Source organism: Dermacentor albipictus, chromosome 1, assembly GCF_038994185.2.
Source record: "Dermacentor albipictus isolate Rhodes 1998 colony chromosome 1, USDA_Dalb.pri_finalv2, whole genome shotgun sequence".
NCBI classification, from domain to species: domain Eukaryota; kingdom Metazoa; phylum Arthropoda; class Arachnida; order Ixodida; family Ixodidae; genus Dermacentor; species Dermacentor albipictus.
The window spans coordinates 506,867,444-506,894,110 of NC_091821.1; the positions used below are offsets into that span (position 1 = coordinate 506,867,444).

General features: G+C 47.3%; 1 protein-coding gene across 2 annotated transcripts in view; it reads left to right on the plus strand.

The window, feature by feature from the left end:
- LOC135907568 (proteasome adapter and scaffold protein ECM29) overlaps nt 1-26,667 on the plus strand; it is a 505,292-nt gene that overhangs the window by 188,728 nt on the left and 289,897 nt on the right. For both annotated transcript variants that reach the window (XM_065439250.1, XM_065439249.1), the window contains exons 13-15: nt 10,618-10,686; nt 24,569-24,758; nt 24,957-25,051. In XM_065439250.1, coding sequence (XP_065295322.1) covers nt 10,618-10,686; nt 24,569-24,758; nt 24,957-25,051 — 354 coding nt within the window. The remainder of the gene's footprint in view (nt 1-10,617; nt 10,687-24,568; nt 24,759-24,956; nt 25,052-26,667) is intronic.

A 26,667-nucleotide genomic window follows, 5' to 3' on the forward strand; every position in this document is an offset into this window, starting at 1 on the left:
TTTCATTCCCCGCTACCCGCATTGCTCTTTCATCCTTCACTGTTGTGGTCGTTCACTCGGTTACACCGACGCCGATGTTCGCTGCAGAAACGGGCTCCTAAGAGCTGTGCTCTAAAATAAGTTGTAGGTACCGCAGCAGCAAATGATATCGCCCTCAAAATCCACTACTGGAAATGTTGATGCATGTGTTAGCCTGGGATTCGAGGTGGGATTATGTGACCTCTCATCGTGTCCCTCGTAATGGGAGCGAGTAGGAAATAAATAAAGCTGTGCTGTATTCATCCTTTCATGAGTGTCGCTAGTTATGACTCATTGTACTGCCCAGACACTTAATTGTATTAGCTGTAAAGAATTGGGGAGGGAAAACACTTCTTACTTGCCAACACGTCCAAATTTTCTGTAATTTATTTATTTAGTACATACTGCAGACCACATTGTGGTCCTTGCAGGACGGGCAGACATTGAGTACAAGGCATATACAAGATACGTTCGTATACATTCATAAAATATATAGACTTTACAATGATATATTGCTCACAGAAACATTTAGTGAAAAAGATCAAAACACAATACCTAAATCAAATAATGGTGCAAACAGAACGATGTAAAAAAAAATGGCTGTGGCTTAGGTAAGGTTAAGCCCAGGATGCGAAGCATACTAGCCTTTATTTTAGTTGTTGAACCACTGTTTAGCCTGGTGAACTGCTGTTGCTTGGCTATATTTGGTTCGGCTAGACGAAGAAACAACTCATGCATTACTTCTTCGCCTTCAAGAGTGGAACGCGACAGCGTTCCCGTCGACCCGCCAAGGGGTGTAAGACAATGGGCTACAGGGCAGCGACTACGCGCCCCGCATTGGACGCGGTGAGCGTCGAGCAAAGCAGCGTTCGGCGCGGCAACGAAATGTGCGCCTGAGCAAGAGACGCACGCCTTAGAAACAGCGCGTTTCTAAGGCAACACCGCATTCACTAGAGGCGCTTTTGTACCGCTTTGAAGCGTTGTACTCGTGGCTCAGTGGTAGCGTCTCCGTCCCACACTCCGGAGACCCTGGTTCGATTCCCACCCAGCCCGTCTTGCAAGAGTTGAGCCAAAGCCACTTCTCCTCTGTCGTGACGTCACGGTGTCACGTGATTTCATGGTCACCGCCGCGCCTGAGGAGCTGGGTTGAGCCCTCGTAATATGCTTCGCATAAAAAATGGCTGTGGCTTAGCTAAGGTTAAGCCCAGGATGCGAACCATACTAGCCTTTATTTTAGTTGTTGAACCACTGTTTAGCCTGGTGAACTGCTGTTGCTTGGCTATATTTGGTTCAGCTAGACGAAGAAACAACTCATGCGTTACTCTGCTTCGCCTTCAAGAGTGGAACGCGACAGCGTTCCCGTCGACCCGCCAAGGGGTGTAAGACATGTGGGAATGCGCGACCCTCGCGCCTCCCCTGATGTTTTTCCCGCATAGCGCGTCTCCTGTAGTGCGGCTTCGCCGCACACGCGGCGGTCCGAGTGGTACAGGCGCAGTCCGAGAGATGGCGCTAGTGTTGCGCGGCTGCGGGGTTACCCTCGGCGGGAGAGAGAAGGCGCGCTCTCTTGGGTTCCAGACAGCGAGCGGAACAGACGTGCTGGCACGTGCAGCAACCCTCTTTCCCGGCGGGTCGCCGAAGCAGCGCGGACATCCCGCGTGCGCGGCGACCGATGCATCTGCGAGACCGCCTCGCGTGGCCGCCTTCGAACGCGCCACGATTCGCGTGACTGTACACGCGAACGACCAGGCGTTGGGCTCCAGCATGGGGCGAACATATTCGCTCGCTTCCGGCCGCGGTAAGTCGGACTTCTAGATTTGTCGCGCGCCCATCGGCATGTTTTGTGGATTTGCTCGGCTAGCAGGCATTGATGTATGAAAGGTGCAATAAATGCCCTTGTGACTGTTTGCACTACTGTGTTGTCGTTCCTTTGTCCCAAGAGTACCGTGTGAGATATCCCACATCAGACCCCACAGACAATGGGCTATGGCGCAGCGACTACGCGCCCCGTATTGGACGCGGTGGGCGTCGAGCAACGCAGCGTTCGGCGCGGCAACGAAATGTGCGCCTGAGCAAGCGACGCACGCCTGAGCCTTAGAAACAGCTCGTTTCTAAGGCAACACCGCATTCACTAGAGGCGCTTTTGTACCGCTTTGAAGCATCGTACTCGTGGCTCAGTGGTAGCGTCTCCGTCTCACACTCCGGAGACCCTGGTTCGATTCCCACCCAGCCCATCTTGCAAGAGTTGAGCCAAAGCCACCTAGAAAATCAGTCCGTAGCAAGCCGCAACCTTCGCTTCTCATTCCAACGACCAGCTTTGTCTACAGGAGGCATCTCACCTCGTGAGTGTCTAGCAGAGGCAAGCGCAGCTGCTTATATACCGCCGCGACGGCGCGAGTTGGAGCCCCGCTTCTCCTCTGTCGTGACGTCACGGTGTCACGTGGTATTGAAGGCGACACCGCCGCGCCTGAGGAGCTGGGTTGAGCTCTCGTAATATGCTTCGCATAAAAGGCAAGGGAATTTGAGTACCGAGGACCTGCTCCGCTCATTCAACAGGAAGAACACATTCTATACAGAAAAAAAAAAAGACAATAAAAACTGACATAAAACACAGTCACATATTGTAAGGGGCGGGCAGCGAATTCCATTCAGAAATAGTTCGGGGAAAGAAGGAGAACTTACAGCTGTCTGTCCTAGCATAGATAGGTGTCAGTGTATCCGGACGATGGTGTCATGTATACCTAGTGGAGAGATGACTTACATATAGCGAAGGGTCCAAAGCCCGTTTGTGATTAATTAGATTATGTAAAAAGTCTAGCCTGTGTTTTTGTCTTCTTTGTTCAAGCGAAGGAATATCGTCAGCCAACATCAGCTCTGACAGGGAATCCGAACTTTTGAACTTAGAATAAATAAAACGAACAGATTTTCTCTGTATTCTCTCAAGTTTGTTAACATTGACTTTAGTATAGGGATCCCATGCAACGCAAGCATATTCAAGTTTTGGCCGGATATAGGTTAGGTAAGTGAGTAGCTTAACGTTTGAAGGGGCATTTCTTAGTTTGTGTCGCAGATAGGTTAGCTTACGAAAGGCAGAAGAACACGTGTTATCAATGTGAAGGTTCCAAGATAATTTATTAGTGAACGCTATGCCAAGGTACTTGTAACTCTCAACTTGCTTTAATGGAACTGATCTCATTTGAAAAGCGTACTCCAGGGGATTCTTTTTATGCGTTATGCGAAGAGAGACAGTTTTATCTATGTTTGCAGCCATGCCCCATTCTTCGCACCACAAAAATATATTATTCAAGCTAGAGTTAAGTTCCTCCTGATGATCCACGGACTTAATAGTACGAAATATAACGCAGTCATCAGCAAACAGCCTTATTTGTGTTCCTGGTTTGACTACGGTAACTATGTCATTAATATATAAAAGAAAGAGCAATGGACCCAGGACGCTGCTCTGGGGAACACCTGAAGTGACTGGTAGATATCCCGAGTTGTGATCGTCAACTGAAACATACTGTTGGCGATTATCCAGATATTCTCTAATCCAAGTAATTATGATGTCTGGAAGGTTAATGTTCCTTAATTTTAAAATTAGCTTTTTGTGAATTACCCTATCGAATGCAAACACCACATGAATTTGACCGTTGGCATCTAAAGCTTTGGTAATTCAATCAATTATTGTTACTAATTGTGTGGTAGTGGAACGACCTTTTCTGAAGCCATGTTGAGCACTTGTTAGTATGGAGTGTTCATCTAAAAATACAATAATGCGAGTTGCGATTATGTGCTCGAAAAGTTTGCAGCACGATGACGTTAATGATATGGGGCGGTAATTCTCGAGCAATAATCGATCGCCTTTCTTAAAGACCGGAACAACTCGACCCATCTTCCAATCTTCAGGCACTTTCGCGCTTAACAAAGATGCTCTGAATAATACAACTAAGAATTTGGCAACAGTTTCGGCGTATCGCCTAAGAAACACATTCGGGAGGTTGTGAGGGCCAGGGGTTGTTTTGGTTTTTAAATTGAGTAACATAGACACTATGCCATGGTAAGAGATAAAGTTCGCCTCATGCTCTTCAAACACTGCAGAACTCAAAGGTGGGCGTGACCGTGCATGGGAGAATACGCTATGAAAATAAGTGTTAAAATGTTGTGCAATGGCATTCAAGTCGTTAAGAATGGTTCCATTAACTGCAATTTCCGTAATAGTCTTCTTGCTATTGCCAAGGTATCCCCAAAACTTATCCGGTGCGTTTTTTATAAAGTTGGACAATGTTGTGGAAAAATAAAAAATTTTTTGAATCGCGCACGGCGCATGACAGCTTGTTTTGGAGTTCCGTGATAACGACCATGCATGGATGCTTCTTTTTTATTTGTTTGATCTTGCGCTTTAGTTGTATTATTCCATGCGTCATCCAAGGCGTATTTTTATTGACTTTCTTAGTTTTTGTAGGTATGAATGTATCTATGCAATGCCTGCACATTGTAGTAAACGCGGTCCAAAGTGCAGACACATCACTACTGCTATCTGCAAAGTGCGTAAGACAAGTTTCCATGTAGTCGACTATGCTGGCGTCATCCGCTCTGGCGTAATCTTTAAAAGATTTGGTATTGGAAGTTTTAGGAACAGTAGTTTTGACAATGGGCAAGGAAAGTGCAATAAGGTAATGGTCAGATAAGCCATCTTCGATTGACACGGTTTGCTCGGAAAAGGTTCGGTTTAAAAAAATAACATCTAATATAGAACATGATGACCCTTGCACACGCGTGGGTTCATTAACCACTTGAATAAGATCATGTGTTAGCATAATGTCAAAAATGATGTTAGCATTTGCATTGGCCTTATTGTTTGTTTGGAGGAGCTTCCAATTGATACCAGGCATGTTGAGATCGCCGATCAGAAAAATTTTCATATTTTGGTAGAGAGACATGTGCTCTTTAAGTTTATTCATGTATTCTGGTGTAGCATCAGGTGGTCTATAAAATGCGAACAGCACAAAGCATTGACCCCAGCACGATAACCTGACGCATAGGTACTCTAGTTCAGGAGTATCACCGATAAGCGTGGCTCTGATTTGATCTTTAACTAGAACCGGTATACCTCCCCCTCTGCGCAGTCTATCCTTATGAAATATTTTGTAATGGGGTGGAAAAACGAGTTCATTTGTTATATCACTGCGCAACCAGGTTTCCGTTATGACTGCGATGTGCGGATTGTGTTGTAACAAGTGAATTTCGAGGGAATCTATCTTGTTCACTACGCTACGAGCATTAAAATTCACGATTTGCAGACATTTATCCTTGGCTGTAACTGAATTTCTGTGGATGGCAGGTTCGTAGATTTCTAAACACAAAAGTTCTGATGCATTGTCTGGATCATTGGCGACTCTCGTGCCTGTTTCTGCTATTGCACGTGACGACTGGTCGTGGGGCGGTATGGTTTTTCTGCATCGTTTTTTACAACAGGAATTCTTTCATTTGTTTCCTCGCTCCAAATATAAGCTGTCCTATTCATGCATAATTTGTCAAAAGCTAAGGAAACTTTATCATGCTTCTCGCGGTTTTCTTTCGCACTTGCCCACAGCTTCCTTCTAACTTTTTGAACTTTTCGCGAATAGTCTTCACTTATTGATATAGTAGTGTTCTTCAGCTTGTGGCATTGCTTAAAAATTAACGCTTTGTCTCTTGTGTCGAACAATCTCAGGATGGCAGGTCGTTTCTTATTTGTGGACGGATGACCTAATCTATGTATTCGTTCAATAGCTGTCGGGTTCAGTTTGAGAAGTTGTTGGAAGATACCTTTATTTACGGCTGTTTCCAATGATTCGCCGTTTTCACTCTCTGGTTCTGTTAGGCCAAAAACAATCAAGTTAGGTCTTCTACTGTGGTTCTCCAATTCGTCTATTTTCTTTTCAAGGGTCAGAACAACTTCGTTAATATGTGAAAGCCGATTTTAGCATAAAGTGACCTTGTCTTCAAGTTTCAATAAAGCATCTACCTTTTTTTTCAATTTCTACCAGGCGGTTTTTTTTATATCCTTTATATCGGCTGCGATTTCCTTAAGTTGTTTCAAGATTTGAGAATCTTCGGGCCTGAGGTTAGTTTCAATGTCTCCTCCTAAAAGCAGTAACTTCCGGAGGCAAGAAACATCAAGCAAGCAACACAGCCATGAGCACGGCAGCACTAGTAGAAACGGATCGCTTGAACGGTAACACTTGCCGTAATGCTTTCTCACCTGCACAAAGAACAGCAGAGGGTTTCACCGCATTCTTTCGGTGCCACCGTGCCCAGTGGTCGCGTATTCCAATGGGTGGCCCTTTATACTGGATCCGCACGGTGTCGCCACATGCAGAAGCTGCGTGGCGCCCTCTGTGCTTGCTGTCGTTGTATGATGAGGTGGTCTGATGGGGGGCAACAGAAGCTGATCAGCAGTTTGATGGTAGATGAGATCGCCATGCTCGTACGTAGCCGCCGTGACCATGTTGTGCTCCAGGCAGTACGCAGTGCACAGGAGGCAGAACTGCACAAAAAACAGCAGAGGGTTTAACCGCATTCTTTCGGTGCCACCGTGCCCAGATGTTTATGTTTATGAATTCGGGCTCACTTTAAAATGTTATTCATACTGCATGATGTTCTATAAGAAATGAATTCTTCCTGCAAGAACATTTCGCTTGTTGGTCTCCGAACCTTCTGTTGGAAGTCTTCTGATGGTCAAAAGCTTTGGCATTAACTTGCTTGAAGCAAGTTAATGCCATCAAGATACTGAGGCAGGTGACATAGGCAACAGCAAAGTAGCTGAAAACATCACTGGTGTTAAAAAACAGTGTGCTACTTCACAGTCTTTGTTGTACCAAGTTTGTTGCTGTTCATGTGCGGGGGGAAAAAACAAACAGAACAAAAAAAAGTATTTAATAAAACACATATGTATCCCTGAAAAGGTGTGAGCTCAGGGCTAACTTTTGAAAAAGATTTCCTTTTAGAACGCTTTAAAACCTTTGCTGCTGCCTGCATGTTGCATATAGAGGTCAAGTGCCCAGGTATACTCAAAAGGCTAGTGCTTAGAGCAGGCTTAAAAAAAAAAATTCTATTTTTATCTCTCCCCACCCTTCTTTCCCTGTATGTCGCATTCACATATTTTTCTACGCATGTAGAAGTTTACAGGCTGGCAGATGCTTTTTTACTCTTAGTGTTACTTAATGACAGAGCTTTTAATTGCACCCTCTTCGTTGTCACAAATGCCTGAAAGAAGTGTGCCTACTTGTGGAGAGTGCAATTGGTGTGAACATAAAATTGTTCATACAGCCATTATTTCAATGGGATACTAGAGCAGGCAGAGCACGGACCCCGAGCATGAGTGGCATTCAGCAGCAAAAGCGTTGAAGAGGACAACTCACTAGAAAGCGCTGGAGAGGACGAGCCACTATATTGTTCCAATCCTTCTCTACAATTACCCCTGGGAACGAAAAGGGAGCCACCCGGCGACCTAATAGCTTGCCACTATGAGTGGGTGTAGGGCTTGAGGTGGTTGACGTTGACAATGTCTCGTCCACTACAGCGCATGTCCGAAGACGGTTCAACAGGCTTGATCACGTAGTTGACCGGAGATGTGCGTTCGACGAGGCGGTAGAAGCCTTCATACCTGGGCAGTAGTTTCAATGAGTGACCAGGTGCAGTTGAAGGGACCGAGACCCACGCAAGCATTCCGGAGAAGACCATGAACGCAGAAGTGGTGTTACCGCAAACGCTCTTCTGGCACTCTTGGTCATTTGAAGCAAAGGCCTGCGTGAGATTGCGACACTATTCGGCATGTCTGGCAGTGGCAAGGATAGGTGCACACTCAGATGCATCCGGCTTGTATGGAAGGATTGTGTCGATTGTTTGGAACGGCTGCTGGCCATACAAAAAGAAAAAGGGTGAAAAGCCAGTGCTGGTCTGACTGCAGTATTGTAAGCATAGGTTGCAAAGGGCAGAATGGCATCCCAGTTTATGTAGTCGGAGGCTATGTACATTGAGAGCATGTCGCCAAGCGTACGATTGAAGCGTTCTGTGAGGCCATTGGTCAGTGGATGGTAAGCAGTAGTTGTGCGGTGCACAACGAGGCACTGTTTGAGGATGGCTTTGACGACTTCCATCAAGAAGACACGTCCGCGAGCGCTGAGTGACTCCTGTGGTGGATCATGACGCAGTACAAATCAGCAAAGCAGGAAGGAGGCAACATCGTGCACTGTAGTCGCGGGGAGCAGAGCAGTTTCGGCGTATTGTGTGAGGTGGTCAAACACCACGATGGCCCAGTGGTTGAGCTCATTTGAGATTGAGCACTTTTAAGAATACTGCAGAACCATTTTTGTTGGGTGGTCATACCAGGCCACAATGAGGTCCACGGAAGCCGTTCCGATTGGCCTTGTATTTAAAGAGGGCCTCCCATTCACCTTACCATCTGTGAATCGTCCAAGTTAAGCCGCAACAATGTTTCCTAGCTCCTCGGCCAACAATGTTGCTCCTGTCTTGGAGTGGGTGCCATATATATTGAACGGAGTCGAAATCTGAAGTGCTGCAGAGTACTGCTGCACTGTGGCCATACCCGCACTCGCAAGCACAGCGAAAACGCTGTTGATTTGTTTGTGATGACAAACAGCATGTTGCGATTTCTATGGGATTGGATTGAGACAGACTTACAGGTTAGCAGCAGAATGTTAAAAGCCATAGGATTTAAAATATTTGTTTTAAAATCGTCAATTTTGCCATTATCAGAGTGTAACATGAGGAACAAAAATCTGGGAAAAAAACTCGCATTGCAATTGCAATGCGAGTTTTTTGCTATTGTTTTTGCAATTGCAAAGATGACAAAAAAAAAGCTCACTTTTTTTGTTGGCATCTCTTTATGGCATGAATTTACTGGCCAGCTAGATGAGGTGTTGGTAAAGTGTTGATTTCATGAAGCTTTAACTTATTTACTGCAACTGCCGTTATTTTCTTTGGTGCCCCTCACTTTGTGCAAAACTCTTAAATGCTATGCAATGTCTCCCAACTATGTAGTGTAGGGATGTTTGACTCTCACGTGTCCCCTGATATGTTGTTTTCTCCGCATGTCTTGTGTCTCCCGTAATCTGGCTTCTCCGTGTGGCTTGGTGCCAGTGGCGGTCGGTCTGGTCGCAGCGCATTATGAGAGATGGCGCGAGTGTGGTGCTGCTAGCACCTCCAGATGGCAGGGTTGGTCAGGCGCGACAGGTAGTAGGCTCTTCCTCTTGGGCTCGGGGTCGACAAGCGGTGTGGACATTCCGTGCGTGTTCCGATCCATGCGTCTGTGAAATCGTCTTGTGTGGCCTAGGAGCAGGACACCGGAATGGATGAACAGAATCGTTAGAGTGCGCCACCGTTCGCGTGACCGTACGTGCAAATGACCAGGCGTTAGTGTCCAGCATGGGGTGGACATATCACTCGCTATCTGGTCGCGGTGAGTCAGACTTCTGTGATTTGTTGCGTGTCCATCGGCATGTTTTGTGAATAGCAACTCGGCTAGCAGGCATTAGTCTATGAAAGGTGCAATAAATGCCCTTGTGATTGTTTGCGCTACTGTGTTGTCGTTCCTTTGTCCGAAGAGCACAGGTGAGAACTCCACAGCAGTAACAACAACACAGTGATAATGAGCGATGACACGGGGTTAACAGTAGGGCAACAGTGGTAGTATGATGATTGCACTTCACTTACTGACATCCATGACCGTTTCTTTGCATGGTGAAGGGTGAAAAATGGTTGCCGCACTAAAAGCCACACTGTAAACAACAGCTGGATCATGTGCCATCTATGCAGCATTAATGTACTGCCTGCTGTTGTCTCCAAAACACATGCACCGCTTGAAACCTGCAGTATGCAAAGAACCCCTCAGAAACTGCCAGACATAACAGTTGCATAAGCTCAGTGGTTAACGCATTCAGCTTCCACTTATACATTGCCACAAGGGCATAAGTCCAATTCTCAATGGTAGTGAGGGTCAATATTATTGTTGTTTTCCACACTGTAGGGCACAAGAGGAGGAGGTGGCCTGACAACTTTGACACAATGACAGCAGGATGGCAACAGTAGCAGTGACATGGCAAAACAACAGAACAGAAAGGGAGGACAAATGGACATGCATGGCTAGCCAGCTTTTGAGCTATTAGCTGCTGTCAGATAAAAGAAAAGGTGCTAGAAATGCAAGGCATGCTAGCTAATTGGCATTGATCTTTGACGAAAGTAGGACAGCTGAAGAACAGAAGACAAGGTGCCTATCCTGTATGATACTTTTTCTCTGCTCTTCATTTGTGGTTCCTTTTTGTTTTGATAAATGAGGAAAGGAATGTTTAAACTTCCTGGTTTCCTTACGATGTTTGCACAGGCCGGGTGAGGGGTGATACAGGAAAAGGTCAGTGCATATAGTGAACGTAGCTGCCTCATCTGCGATGACCCCATCTTGGCCGGTCAGGGACTGGGGGACAGCTGTAGGCAGGACCTTTGTTCAGCTGTGCTGAGAATGGGATCCACGTGAGAGTCACATCGTGGCTTACCTTTTGTCTTGCATTCAAGGCTTACCCTCGGTTATTGCTTTTCCTGCAGGTGGGTGCGACACCATCTGGCCTTCCCCATGTTTCAAACCTCCCCTGGAGCCGACTGCAGTACTTGGAGGTGAGCTGTCATGGGCCTGCATTTAATTTTGATGATGTGTGGTGGGCAATAGTTGCCCAGGGAAGGTAGCCTGTTTCCTCACAGTGACAAGTCAAGTGAAAATTAGAGGCACAAAAATGTGCAAATGCCAGTTGCTGGCTGCCCAAAACTGTGCATGGAGGAAAGTGTGCAAGGGTCAGTTGTCTTTTTTCATTGACATAGCACGCCAAATGCACATCTGGTATGAATGACTGCTTGCACGTACCTGTGCCATGCACTTCAAGAACTGCTCTGAAATTCTAAGTTGTTCTGTTCCCAACTGCATGTGCAGCACATTTGCGACCCACTTTGTGAAGATGCTCGACTCGCTGACATTGCTTGATGCTTGTCTTCTGCGCTCTTCCTCTGTGACTTGATGCTTTCGCATCTTTTGACATTTGGCTTCCTCCCATGACACACATGCAATGGTGGGAGTCGGTGCCACAATGAAAGATGCCGCAAGCCAACAAGGGGTCTTGCTCTGTCTAGTCTCTATTTTGATCATGAATAGCACTGAAAATACAAGGACAGGCATCAGAACAACAACACACAACTGATGCAATGTGTTGTCATTCTTATATTTTGTTCTTATCTTTTTAGCGCTACTTAGGTACATATTCCAGTATGACAGACCAACTTGCCAGAATTACTGCCTTGGCTCTATATTAACATGTTGCCCATAGTAAAGTTATATTGAATAACAGTGCAAGAGACAGGACAGACGAAAGAAAAGACACAGCATGGACGAAGTGCTTTGTCTGTTTGCCTCTGTCTGTCACTGTTATTTGATTTAACTTCATCATGTACCAATCAGCCCAGGTTCGCACTCTGTAGCCTACCGACCAAGGCTTCCCTTGTCAGCCTGCTGTTGATCACTTTGATCCTCTGGCTCTCATGACCCTTTCATTTTGTTCCTAGTACCCATGCCATGCAGCTTAGAAAATGACAGTAAATGCCTAGTGCCTCAAATTTTAGTGTCATTCGAGTGGTGCCACATGGGAGAGCTCTCATTCTCATAAATGTAATGTGTTATTTACTGCATTCCCTACAGCTCACTCGGCTGAAAAATGTGTACTTTCGACAGAATAGCTAGGGCAGTGCAGTGTACTATTGGGGCCATGACACTAATTTTTCTAGCTTCGACCATGCATTGCACAGTAAACTCTATGCATCCCTCTGCAAGCTGGAAAAATTTGATTGCATTTGCTGTGGTACAAAATTTGCATTTGAATTTTTTGTTATAGTTTTTATTTTTACAGCAGCCTGGCGACACTAGCTATTGACAAAATGAAATGGCACCCTCGGCAACAGCTCCCTTGGACTAATGGAGGCCAATCTCAGAGGCCATGCTTTTGTGTGTTGTATGCACTGGAAGTGATTGCAGGAGCTACAGATATATTGCAGTCACAAGCTGTCATTTTGTTTTTGCATGGGCATCTAGGTGGTCGCTGGAGATGGTTTCTGTAGGTGTTCTATGACTTGTGCTCCTCTTTCAGGCAAGTGAAAAAATTGCCAAGCTCAATTCAACGAAAATGCCCTTGCTGTGATGCCCTTGTGGAGCAGAAAACACACAGGGTGTCTACCAACCGGGAAAACCGGGAATTCGCAGGGATTTTAAGTAGTCTGGAAAAACTCAGGGAATTTGTGTCTCTATCAGGGAAAATTAGCTATAATTTTATTGAAAGGGGCAAAAGTCACGGTAATCCCGGCTCGAGTAACAGACAGAAATCGTAATTAATGAATCGTCTTTGACGCCTTGTTGTCTGCTGGAGGAGTTGCCACTGTACAGTCAACAACCGACTTACCGGATTCCTGATAATTTGGACGGCTTCGCGGCATCACCACATGCACATACCCCATAGAGTCAATGTATCAGAATGTCGGAAATTTCGAACGCAAGAACTCTTTGCCGTGCGATTCTCCGGACATTCTGCTGTGACTGCAGGTCCGAAATGGCTTTAATTAAAACCACCACCGCTGCCATTTTGATTGCCTCGCAGCCTCGAACTGATGCTCTCGCACGCAGATCCGCTGGCAGTCGTAGCCACCACTGCGGCAACGCTGGGCCTAGCTGCTTCGACGTTCGCTATGAAGCTTCTTGCCATTGGTTGCCGCATTTTTTATTGAAAGAATTTGCTGCTGTCAGCAATAGCACGAACTCCGCATTTGTGGCCCTCGCGAGTGACTTAGAAGCTTGGAAAGCATGGTGCGTTGCACAATGCCGGTTTGTGAAAGTAATCTTCGCCTCAATACAGAAATGTTACGCTGTGAAGCATACGCAAAAGTATTGCGGTGAAGCATAACAAGTGTGGCAAGGGGCAATTGTCACGGGACCCAGTATGTATTCCTTAATTATATACTCATGCACTCGGTATTTCCTGTCACAGTAGAAGCACCGATATGCCTAATACATGTACTGACAGGCCCACACAAAACCCACTATGTATTCCTTAATTATATACTCATGCACTCGGTATTTCCTGTCACAGTACAAGCACCAATATGCCTAATACTTGTACTGACAGGCCCACAGAGCGCTTTCGAATGTGCCTGTGGCGGATTGAGCCCTTAACGGCAGTAAATGATGTGCATTTATTTTTTCCAACGGGCTGATTTTTCGGACATACTTGCGGCCCCTAGGGAGTTCGAAAAATCGGACGTGGACTGTGCAACTGACGAAGAAGATGCTTTAAATGGTCCATGGGGCGAACCAGGGGCAGAAGGAGGACAAGAACAGAAAGGACCTACGCATTGGGGAATCAAAGGGAAAGGAAGCATGCTGCTGCCATTTTGAGCTCTAAGAACAAAGTGTTCGCTGATGCCGAGATGCAGGTGTCCCTCATCCAAACCAAAATAAACTCTTTAAAGCAGTGAACGACAACACTGAGGCGTCGTGCGCAGGTTGAGATACAGTATGTCAGGACAGTTGAGGTTGACTTACAAGCTGTTGAGAGAGAATCTCAATTGTGACAAAGTTCAGGCCTCATACCACTGAGCTTGCTATCAGTTGATAGAAATGGCTCATATTCGAAAATATTTGCTTTTGCATGCATCTCCTTTTTTGTTCGTATTTGAGAATGTCCGACTCAATTTGCAATTTTTTTCGAAGACATTTTATTTGCTGTGCATTTTACTAACCTGTCCCCTCTATTCTCTTTTTGAATAACATAAACACTTCTCCTTAGTATTCAAATTGGATTAAATTATTTTTTCTTAAATTTTTTTATATGTTTACTAGAGAGTGACAGCATCGGGCGATATGGTTTCAGCCCGTCTTGACCTAAAACATAGCTCTGCATCACTCAGGGAATTTTGTCATGACACTCAGGCAGGGTGTCTACCAACCGGGAAAACCGGGAATTCTCAGGGGATTTGAACAGTCTGGAAAAACCCAGGGAAAACTCAGGGAATTTGTGCTTCCATCGGGGAAAATTAGCTGTAACTTTATTGAAAGGGAACGAAAGTCTTGATAATGCTTGCTCCAGTAACGGAGGAATCGCAACGAATCGTCATTGACGCCGTGTCATCGGCACGATGTATTGCCAGAGTAGTTAACGACCGATTTTCTAGACGCCCGATTTTTCGGGCATGCCCGATAATTTGCACGGTTTTGTGGCACCACCACGTACTGCATATATAGTCAATGTATATCGCTCTGACTGCAGGTCTGAAATGGCAATAATCAAAGTCGCCACCGCCGCTATTTTGATTATCTCGCCGCCTCGAACCGGCACTCTCGCAGGCAGATCCGCTGGCAGCCGTAACCACCACCGCGGCAACGTTAGGCCTAGCTGCTTCTATGTTCGCTATTAAGCTTCTTGCCGTGCGGTGCTGTGTTTTTCATTGAAAGAATTCGCCGCTATCACCAATGGCACCGACTCCGCCTTTGTAATCCTCCCGATTGGCTTTGAAGCTCGCAGAGCACAGCGCGTTGTGTAATGCCAGTCTCTGAAAGTTAGCTTCACATCAGCACATTAGTGTTAGGCGGAGAAGCATAACAAGCGTGGGAAGGGGGCAATTGTCACGGGACACAGTATGTGTTCCTTAATTACACATGCGTGCACCCTGTCTCCTGTCACAGTACAAGCCCTGATATGCCTAATAAGCGTACTGGCAGGCCTTCAGAGCTTTTTCAGACATGCCTGTGGTAATTTTAGCCCTTAAAGGCAGTTAAAGACATGCATTAATTTTTTTCAGACTGCCCGTTTTTTTTTTTTCAATTTTTCTTGCGGCCCCTCGGAAGTCCGAAAAATCAAATGTTGACTGTACAACTGACCAAGAGGATGCTTCAGATGATCCATGTGGTGAAAGCGTGGTAGAAGGAGGATGAGAAGAGAAAGGACCGACGCACTGAGGAATTAACGGGAAAGGAAGGTTGCCGCCGCCTTTTTGAAGGAGCTTGAGCAAAAAAACTAGGTGTTGGCTGACGCTGAGACACAGGTGTCCCTCATCCAAACCAAAATAAATTGTTTAAGCAGTGAAACCCAACACTGAGATGTTGTGTACGGGCTGAGAGTATGTCAGGACAGTTGAGGTTGACTTCCCAGCTGCTGAGAGAGAACCTTAGTTGTGACAAAGTTCAGGACCTCATACAGATGAGCTTGCTATCAGTTGATAGAAATAGCTGATATTAAAAAATATTTACTTATGTATGCATCTCCTTTTCATTCGTATTTGAAAATGTTCGACTCAATTTGGAATGGGCTTTACCATTTCTTTCGCTGTGCATTTTACTAACACCTTCCTTCTGTTTTCTTTTTAAATAAAATGGATATTACTCCTTACTATTCAAACTGGATTAAGTCATTTTTTTTGTTTCAGCATGCTTACTAGAGAGTGACAGCATCGGGCAACGTGGTGTCAGCCTGTCTTGACATAAAACAAAGTTCTGGCTCTTTCAGGGAATTTCGCAAAGGTGCTCAGGGAAAACCATGAAAACTCAGGGAATTTGGAAATGTCAACTTGGTAGACACCGTGCTCAGGGAAAACGTGGAAAAATCGGAATTTGGAAATGTCAACTTGGTAGACACCCTGAACACAGCAGTTTAGTTTTAGTGGCACTTTAGTTTTAGTGGCAGCGATCTGAAATTTAAATTTTGAGTTAAAACGTGCAATGAGAGCCCAATCATTTTGTGTGCAATAAACCTTGATATAATAAACTTCAATATAACAGAATTTTCTATATAAAAAAGTACAGTCGACTTCGGTTCATTTGACCCTGACAGAGTTTTTGAAATTTATATAATTATCCAGCCGGTTGAATTAAACAAGATGCATAAAAATGTCGTAACACACAACTGATTCATTTGACAGTATTTGCACTATTGTAACACGTGCCCACTTTCTTTGTGTCCAAAGTAGAAAAGCCAGCCTCACTCCATCCTGAGGGTCCGTAGTGGTCGGCCTTGTGAGTGGTGCTGGGCACAACACCGGTCCAATGTGTGCCGCACCACTGGCTACGGCTGCTGCATCTGAGGTGGGTGGTGCTCTGCTGGAAGCGACTGGTGCTTCCACTAGTCCTCCTGAGGGTTGGAACTCGGAAGTGGCAGTCGAGGGTGCTGGCCAGGTCCCTAGGCGAGGCCTGACATGGTCGGCATGTCTGTGCCACATGACCCCATCTGGCATGTGGATGAGCTGTGATGACGCACTGGAAGGAGACACCACCTGTCCGACAGACCATGGTAGGCCAGGACGGAAGTTCCTGGCAAAAACTGGAGCTCCCTCCCGACTCTGGCAAAGGCCTGGGACGGCATCCTTGGTCAGCAGCCAGCTTCTGCTTCAGCTGCTTCAAGAGCACTGTGGATCGGAGGTCTGGATGCAAGACGTCCAAGGGTGTCTTGACCATCCGACCCAGCAGGAGCTCACGGGGGCACGGCCAGTGACATCGTGGGGCGTGGTCCGGTACTGAAATAGTATCCGGGCAATCTGCATCCGGAAATCCCCAGTCTGGCACTTCTTGAGCTTGTCTTTGATGGTTTGCACCACCCGCTTGGCTGCGCCATTTGAAGCAATATGCTACGGCGGAACCATCATCCGGCAAATTCCGTTGTTCGTCAGCTAGGCCAGGTACTCTGTGCTGGCGAAAGCAGGACCATTGTCGGACACGATGACATCTGGCAACCCCTGGGCACCGAAGACCTGTCGTAGCACTGCAATGGTCATGCCTGCGGATGGAGTGGTGACAGGTAGAACCTCCATCCACTTCGAAAAGGTGTCCACCACCACCAGGAAGCAATGGCCCTTGAAGGGTTCCCCAAAATCCACATTTAGGCGGCACCAGGGTCTCTGTGGGAACAGCCAGGGGGTGATTTCCACATGACGTGAGGTCCGCTGATGCTCCTGGCAGATTTGGCAGCTCTGCACCATATGAGCAATGTTCTGGTTATGCCAGGCCACCAAACATGGGGCCGGGCCACCATCTTGGTCTTTTCTACGCCACGATGTCCCACGTGCAGCAACTGCAGGACCCTGGACCGGAGACTTTGTGGGATCACCACCCTAGAACCCCACAGTAGGCAGCCCTGCTGCAAGCTCAGCTCAGCAGCCTTGTGGCTGTAGGCCTGCTGCACCAATTCCTCTCCACAGGACACCGCCTTGACCACCTGAGACAGCAGTGGATCCCGCCTGGTCACTTGAGATACCGCAGATCTGGAAAGCACCTCCGGGTATGCGTGTCCCAGCATGAACACTTCAGCAGGTTCTGGCACCGCATCAGGCACCTCTGGCAGGGGCAGGCGGCTAAGGGCATCAGCAGGTCCCAGGTCCTTTCCCGGATGGCAAACCAGCTGGTAACTGTAAGCTGCCAGCCTCAAGGCCCAGCGTACCACTCAAGGTGATGCCTGCACAGGAACTGCCTTGTCAAGCCCCAGCAGCCCCAACAGTGGCTTGTGGTCCGTGACCACCTCGAACTTCCGGCCGCACAGACACTGGTGGAAGCGTTCGACACCGAACATGAGGGCCAAACCTTACTTGCCAAGCTGGCTGTAACGTTTCTCTGCAGCATGAAGCCGACGAGAAGCAAACGACACAGGGTGTTCCTGGCCATTTTTGTCCCGATGTGCCAGGATGGCTCCCACACCGTACGGCAACGCATCTACGGTAAGGACGACAGGCTTAACAGGATCGAAGTGCACCAGCACTGGAGCATTGGTGATTAGCTCCTTGCTGTGCTGGAAGGCCCGATCCTGCTCCTTCTTCCAGACCCATTGTTGACCATCTTGAAGCAGAAGATGGAGCGGCTGTAGATACTGTGACAGGTTCGGCAGAAAACTCCTTGTAGAAGTTGATGAAGCCCAGGTAGCCCTGAAGCTCCTTCTTGTTTTGGGGCTTAGGTGCCTTGAGCACAGCATCAACTTTGCGGGCAGCCGGGGCAAGGCCTGCCTGGGAAATGACATGTCCCAAGTACTCAACGCTGGGGGCTAGGAAAACGCACTTTTCCAGCTTGAGCTTGAGGCCGGCGTTCTGCAGTCGTGCCAGGACGTTGTGCAGGTTCTGCAGGTGGTCCCCGTCGTCGCTGCCAGTAATCAGGATGTCGTCCAAGTACACTGCCATGTGCCTCATGCCCCTGAAGAGGTTGTCCATCTCCCTCTGGGATATGGCTGGGGCCGAGGCCACGCTAAACATAAGCGCGTGTGCTGAAAGAGCCCCAAAGTTGTCGATATTGTGACATACTTCCGGGAGGCATCCTGGAGCACCAGCTGCTGGTAAGCCTCTCTGAGTTCGAGCGTGGTAAACTTCTGTCCTCCGGACAATGCTGACCAGAGATCTTCAATCCGGGGAAGCGGGCACTTCTCGACAGTAGTGACGGGGTTGATGGTAACCTTGAAATCCCCACAGAGATTGACACTGCCGTCTCGCTTGAGGACTGGTACGATGGGAGTGGCCCATTCAGATGTCTTGACAGGTACCAGGATGCCCTCTCGCTGTAACCGTTGCAGCTCCTGGGTGACCCCGTCCGTGCCCGCAGATTTCAACAGTCAGCACGTACGGTGGCACAGACGACGGTATAAAGCCTGTGTGCCACATGTCGAAAATCGGCAGGTCCTTGGCCGCGACGTGGAGCCTGGCCGCAGAAGAACTTGAGCCTACTGCCGCACGTCCCCACCGCATACCCTTGCGACGGCTACCATGGCCGCGGGCTTGTGCGGTACCTGGGCTTGAATCAGGCTGCTGCTTGCTGTTCGTCCTCCCCCTTCAGCATACACATGCCAGGTGGCCAGTTTTCCCACACGTAAAGCATTGCGCTTGAGAGAACTGGCACTGTGAGGGGGAGTGCGCACCACCACAGCGACCGCAAGTGCTGCCCTTTATCGCCAACTCGTTGACCGCCGCTTCCGCCGACGGTGAGCCAGTCGCACGGGAAATCTCGCCGGCGTCGTCCAGCAAGGGGTCAAGTAGCTCCAGGAGTCTCGTCTGCATGGCGGGGTTGTTGATGCCACAGACGAAACGGTCCCAGAGCAGCAAGTCCAGCTGGTCCCCGAAAACGCAGGCACTCGCTAACCCTCGTAATGCAGCAACAAATCGCCTGAGGGTCTCTCCTGCCCAGTGGCTCCGGTTGTTGAAGCGGAAACGCTCCATTAGTGTGGACGGTGCTGGGTTGAAATGCGAGCGCAGTATGGCGAGCAGCTCTCCCAGCGTGTTAATGTGCGGCGTGGCTGGCTTGAGAAGGTTGAGCAAGAGGCTGAAGACGCGGGTCCCGCAGCTGTCCAGGAAAATGTCCCGCTGTTTGGCCTCGGGTGTGTCGTTTGCCTGGAAGAACACGTGGACTTGCTCCTCATAAATTTGCCAGGCGGACCCACCTCCCTCAAACGGCTTGAGCCTTCCATACAGCGGCATGGCGACAGCAACGGGGGGGCGGTGTTTCGCCGCTCACGGCGATGTGGGACGATCCGTGGGTACTCCGCGCCAGTGTCACGATCCACCCGGGTTCGTGAACAAGGGAGGGCTCGAGGCACCTTCCGTTAGACGGATGCTTCGCAGCGTGGTGGTGCTGAACGATGACTGAACACCGAGCAGCCATGCTCGTCGGTGTTTATTGCGGTGCGATGACCAATGTTGCCTGCCAAGCTTAGCAGGCCACCGAGCCTGGCGGCGAATGAACATTATGCCTTAGGGGGCGTCACATGCTTGCTACACTCGCTAATTTCGTACCAGGTGACAGCGAACGGTTGCTGAAGTGAAGCAAGTATCTTTGCTGGTAGTGGTGAGTTCGGCTGTTCATAGCCCTTGAAGTATTGCGGTGCACGCCATCTGATTTTCAAGGTCGCAACTGGCGACTGCTGCGTCAGTGCAGTGTGTTGTGTATTCGTATTGATGCATGTTAAGCCACATGTTCTTCAGATATGCACATACCGAGCATGTGTTGTGTCGGCGTCCGATTTGCTAATTTCGTTGTTGCCAATTATCCCTGCCTTGTGCGGCAATAACAGTGCTAAACGTGGCGGTATAATGCTACACGCAAGATCCTTTCACTGTCTGTGAAGTTAAAGTGCAGTGAGACCCTATTGTGCCTCATGCACCAGTTGCTGTGGGTGCGAGGGAAAGTGTCCGTGGAAGAGTGAGCCTAGAAAGATGGTGGATCAGTGTGTGCACGAGCTAGGGCCGGGGGCTCAGGGCCTGGTGATGGGATCAAAGGCGTGCTGGGGAGGTGCGTCTTTAATTCCTGACTGGTCAGCTAATAGCATTGTCCCACTGCGGGCCGCACTCAGCTGAGGCGGTGAAATGAACACAAATGCTTCACAGACTGTTTCATAGTGCCAATGCGAAAATATTCTTGACATGGCATGAAACCGTGTCTTTAGTCACTGACTCTCAAATTCAACAAAGTAAATTTATTTTTTATTGAGATTGGTTTTTTTCTGGTTGCCCGATAATTCAGAAACTTTTACAGCCCCTTCTGTGTAAAAAAAAAAATGACAGAAATTGCACGCAATGAAGTATAGTGCCCACTTTACCGACTTTGTCATATCGAGGTTTGACTGTAAGAATATATTAGCTCCTCTATATGCTCAGTTTGGTGAAAACATAGGTTGATGACACTAACCGTAGTTAAAGTATCATTAGATTGAAATATTGCTCAAGGCAATTTCAAGCTTTAAAGGCATAACCAACTTCTAAATGAGCTTTGAAAAACCTACTTCTAAATGAGCTTTCAAAAATTGCTTGTGCTATAGGGCAGCTGTAATCATCATCATGCCAAATTGCATTAAATTTGCACATATGGCAGCAGCTCCAAAAATAATGTCATTGGGAAACTTAAGACATTAACAATTTAATGTCATTTTTGCTTTCATGCAGCACAGGTATAAGCTTGCCATGTCCTGTGTGCATTCCAAATGTGCTGCACACAAAAAAAGTTGAGCTTGTGCGGATGCGCGACTCTCACGCGTCCCCTCATATGTTGTTTTCCCGCATAGCTCCCATCTCCTGTTATCTGGCTTTGCCACGTAGCTTGTGGCCAGCAGCAGTCAGTCTGGTTGAAGCGCAGTGCAAGAGATGGCGTAAGTGTTGCTCTGCTAATGCCACCTAATGGCGGGGTTACTTGGGCAACAAAAGGAGAATGCTCAACCCCTTTGGCTCGGGCTCAGCAAGTGGCGCGCCGATCCATGATTCTGCGAGACGGTCTCACGAGGCCTCGTTTGAATGTGCCATCGTTCGCGTGACCGTATGCGGGAATTACCAGGCATTGCTGTCCAGCATGGGGCAAACATATTCACTCGTTATCTGGTCGCAGTGAGTCGGACTTCCGTGATTTGTCGCGCGGCCATCGGCATGTTTTATGGATAGCAACTTGGCTAGTAGGCATTAGTCTATGAAAGGTGCAATAAATGCCCTTATGATTGTTTGCACTACTGTGTTGTCATTCCTTTGTCCCAAGAGCACGTGTGAGAACCCCACAAGCTGCAACTGAAATTTTCCATATGCACTCACTACTGTCAAAAACAGCAGAAGAGAAATGGCTGCAAGACCACATACGCATCCACAACAAGCACGTATGTAAATTCTTTTCGTTAGCACACCATGTGCATGTTAATTTTGCGCATCTTAAGAGGCATCTGCTACGTATTCTAAACATCATTATGGTTGACGGCGGATAATTCGGACTCCACGATGAAGGTAAATAAGTCCGAACTATCAAATGTCAGAAAGAAACTAATGTATCAAAAAAAAGTAACTTTATTTAAATTTTAAGGCCCCTGTGCAAGGAATAAGTGGTCGATTCGTTGCTGCACGCACTTACGCTTACGTGCGACCAAGTACTGTATATATGTCAGTCTTGTGCTGTCACTGTATGCTGATGTAAGGACTAACGTCTCAAGCCCATATGTGAAGGCTCCGGAGCACACAGCACATCATCATCATACGAGTTAGAGTGTCTGTTTGACGGTGGGAGAACTTGCTCAATTATTTCGTCATCGTTCAGTTCGGCATGTAATGACACCGCGCTGTTGACGTCTGCAGAGTCTTCATATGTAATGACGGCAGAAATCGGCACACCACAGCCTACCAAGTCATCAATGATGTCCACATTTGAGCACATTGGTGTAGGCAACAGGTTTAGGCTCTTCAGTTGTGGAGTCATTCGGACTGCGACTCAAGACTCTGTCTGTCTGACTGCGAGGATACCGTTGGTTCCATTTGATGCGGCCTGTCGATAAGTTCACAACAAAGACTTCGTGGAGCCAGCAGAGTGCTGTCTGAAACGCAAACTAAACAAACAAGCACAGTATAGCAGAATGCTGACCGAAAGGCTGTGGGATTCTCACCCGTGCTCTTAAGACAAAGGAACGACAACACAGTCGTGCAAACAATCACAAGGGCATATATTGCACCTTTCATAAATCAATGCCTGCTAGCCGATTTGCTGTCCACAAAACATGCCGATTGGCGCACGGCAAATCTAGGAAGTCCTGATTCACAGCGACCGGATAGCGAGCGAATATGTTCACCCCATGCTGGATCCCAACGCCTGGTCGTTCGTGCGTATGGTCACACGAATGGTGGCACGTTCGAAGGAGCCTTTGCGACACGGTCATGCAGAAGCATGGATTGGCGCATGCACGGAACTTACGTGCTGCTTGCCGAACCCGAACCAAAGAGCAAGAGCCTTTTCCTTTCTGCGTCCAAGTAACCCCGCCGTGAGGCGGCGTTAGCAGCACAACACTCATGCCATCTCTCGTACTGCGCTTCAACCACACCGACCGCTGCGAGCGCCATGCCACGCGGCAAAGCCGGATCACAGGAGACGGGATCCATGCAGGAAAACAACATATCAGGGGACATGCGAGAGTCTCGCCTCCCCAATAGGCAAACTGAACCAAGAGGATGACGAGAGCAGGCCAAGCGTGGGGCTGCCGAAATAGGATGTGATGAGCACAGTGTTGATGTGACCTATATTTTAGGCAAAGCCTCCAGGATTGGCATTGGCAGTTAAATCTTCAAGGCAAGGCCTCGGGGATTACCGTCTAACATGTAATCTCTGAGGCCATACTTGCTGTCTTATCGAGGTTGCCAGAGGAGATAGTGACGTCAGAGTCTGCGTGCACTGGAGCCACGGACCGAGTCTGGATAATTGAATGTTGAGCTGGCCACTGTCCGAAATATTGGTTGTCTTTACACATTAAGTGTATGAGGCCATTAGCTGTGCCTCAAAGCTATTCAAATTACCGGACATGTCTGGATTATTGGTGTCTGATTTATCAGTTGGCAACTGTATTCTCATTATTTCTTCTGATTTAAAGGTGTTATTTTGGTTGACACAACAAAAAAGAATGTGTCAACCAAGTTTTGATGCTTAGTGCATCATTGTTGAAATGAATTGATGATCAAGTCTTGATTGTGCAACCACAATACTATTCACACCTTTGGGTGAGACGGGCCTTGTGAGCGTCGACCGTTTTCCTGGTGCAGCTGGCATGTGCTTTGGTGAGATCAGCTTCATGCACGTTGGCACTCTTACTGGCTTGTTGAGTGCATGCAGCCCTTTCATGCTTGCCTTTCCTCTCTTCAGTTTCACTGTTACCTTGTGGTGCGGGAGCATGCTGCCATTATGAACCCCTCACTCACTATGAGCTAGCACACCGCACTAGGGCTGCATCAAGGCTGACATGCTGCTTTTGTGTCTACGTGGGCTGAAGGACAACAGCGCGCATGCGCACTGAGACGTGCATACATGCATAAGGCTTTAGGCGAATGCACTCGCAGGGCCTTTGTGTGGCTTGAAGGTTCGTCTTCAACTTGTCGAGAAGCTTCAGCGCAGCCCAGCCTTCCTGCGTCCAGAACTCGCAAACTTCATGCCCTCCGCCATAGGGCGAGGCATAAGTTAGTGGCACTTGGCAGTGGAGCAGAGGACAAGAGTAACAAAGGCGCTCGTATCCCACCCCATTTACAACTAATTCTCATTCAACTTCAACTTTATTAATTCTTCTAGTACACACTAGAAAAGTCCTCCTGGGCTAAAACCTGCCATAAGCAGCTTGACTGGACTGATTGTATCATCAGTTGCTGGATACTGCTACATGATTTGATATAGAGAGCTATCATTTCATTGCGGTCTCATTCTTTATTATAACCTGATTGTATCCTTAGTTGCTGAATACTGCTACATGATTTGATATAGAGGGGTATCATTTCATTGCAGTCTCATGTTCATATGACATCTACGAGGTATCTGACTGATCTTTCTTTTTTTATGAGTGGTTACAAGATACCCAGATCCCAGATACCCAAAGCCATGTGAACTGAGCTAAGAAGACCTTCTCTTCAAAAGGGCTACTTTATTGTCGTCCTGTTTGCTGCACAGATATTCCGGTCCAGTGCAAATACAATATTAAGGGCTTCGACTGTGCCTCCTCTGTGCCTGCAGGTGCTCCGATATCTGCGCCGGTGCCTACATGCAAGTGCAGGCGTGACCGAGGCACCTGATGAGCGGTCAGTTCGGGAGCCTGTGGGAGCACCCCGTGTCTGTCGCTACATGCGCTCATTGGCCACACAGGGGAACAATGGACCAGAGCTGTACGCACAGCTGCTGGTGCGATTCCTGCCTCTGGCCACAGGTATTAACTGCAACACTAGGCAGTGTGAGGTTGAGACTCTCTTGTGATTACCAGTACACATTTTTCAGCAGCCTCGTCTCTGGATGCAAGGATGGCTTGCACCATAAAGTTTCCTACTATTACTTGGGCTCAAATTTCGCTGAGCTCATTTTGAGGTGCTACAGAAGTGAACCTTCCTGTTTCTTTTGTGGCACGCAGACGAAGGCCCCCTGGTGTCCCTGGTGGAGCTGGTTGCATCGGCAGCACCGGACCAAGCAGCCAAACTTCTGGAAGCAGAGAGGGGTGCCCTCAAGGCAGGTTTCCTAAACCGCATAATCTGTGCTGCATTGCTAAATGCCAATCAGATAGACAAACTTGGCCTACTTTTCAGTGAGTGCACTTTGCTTCACTTGGCGCCAATTTGGTGGCTCAGGGCAGAATGGCTGATGCCAATGACAATTGTGTGCTACAAGAAACACTTATATGGTTATTAATATTTAGTGGCTTAAAGTGGTGATTAGTAGGATCATTAATATATTGCTTTTTCATTTAAGGAATTTATCCGAAATTATATTTTTAGAAACTGCTTGAAGCCACAACACTAGCATGCACCTAGGCAGGTTCACATTCGCTGTAATACATGCTGTGAGAATCTGGCAGCCTTAATGCCTTGCTTTTATGGTTGCAGCAGGCTTTCAGGACAGTGATGTGAACAAAGCAACAAAGCCAGTCACTCAAACACTTATTGTAAGAGACCGGATGTGTAGGCACTAAAAATGCTAAATTAGGCGCCTGTAATGGGCACTAATGCTTAAAGACACATATAGGCTCCAAATAATGTCCTTTAGGCATGTCCAGGGTGCCTTTCGTCCAAGGGGCCTTTGTCAATTAATAAAAAAAACTAAGTTTTGCATTTGAGGCAAAATTATAGTTTTCTAAAAAACACAGCCCTCTTAACCCCTCTTTTGTGAAATTAATTTTATTTCCTCAATAAAATAGAATGAGACAAACTGTTAGGTTAAATGATTTATCTGAAATCTAGTGTAGTGTTGGCTTGTATCTACAAAAGAAATGCTCAACATCCACCGATGTTAGAGACACATATTTGCACTTTGGAATGTTTGATGATCCGACGCCTTCTGGAATTGCAGAATGTTTGCTTGTCAGAACCATTGACAATTCTTTCAATACTGAAAACCTGGTTTTTTTTATTTTCCGTGACAGATTGAAGTTTTGAACTATCGCTATTAGCAACAGGTTTATTGGCAATGGTTGCGAACCTCTCCTAAACATCGAAAGTGAGCCCCACATTCCCGGTCAGAGTTTCGCTTGTGCATTCAAGTTTTTTGATGATGTCGGCTAAAAACGTGAAGTGAGCGCACAAGTTGCCTTCAAGTTTATCTTCATGCGGCATAGGTTGAGCCCTTCTCACAGCAATGCTTTCATTTGCTGCAAAACTGTTAATAACAGCCTTTACACGGGCAAAGTGTTTGTGTTACTATAATCAGCTGCCTTCAGCCAAGTTCCTCAGCTAGTGATTAAAAACTATACTCAAAATATGGCCAGGTAACATCAAAATAGGCATTTATAGGCACAATAATAGTGCCACTAAAATGTTTCTAGACTCGTAGTTTGTGCTTGTATGTTAAATAAGCATGAGAAGGATATAAGTTTCGGTCCCTAGTCATTGGCCACCGTACTTCAACACCGTGTGATGGATCAGGCTTTCTTGTTAAAGTTGTGCTAAATAAAGGACGCAGCAAAAGAGGGAATAAAAAATTCATGCGAGAGCTAAACTCCAAAGAAATTTGTTAAGTATGTGCATGCATAAATACAGCAGAGACATAAAATCATGATGGAAAAAGATAATGCAGCAAGTCCAGTCACAACACGAGAGGGCCTTGGATGCCATCATGCATTTGTGATTGCC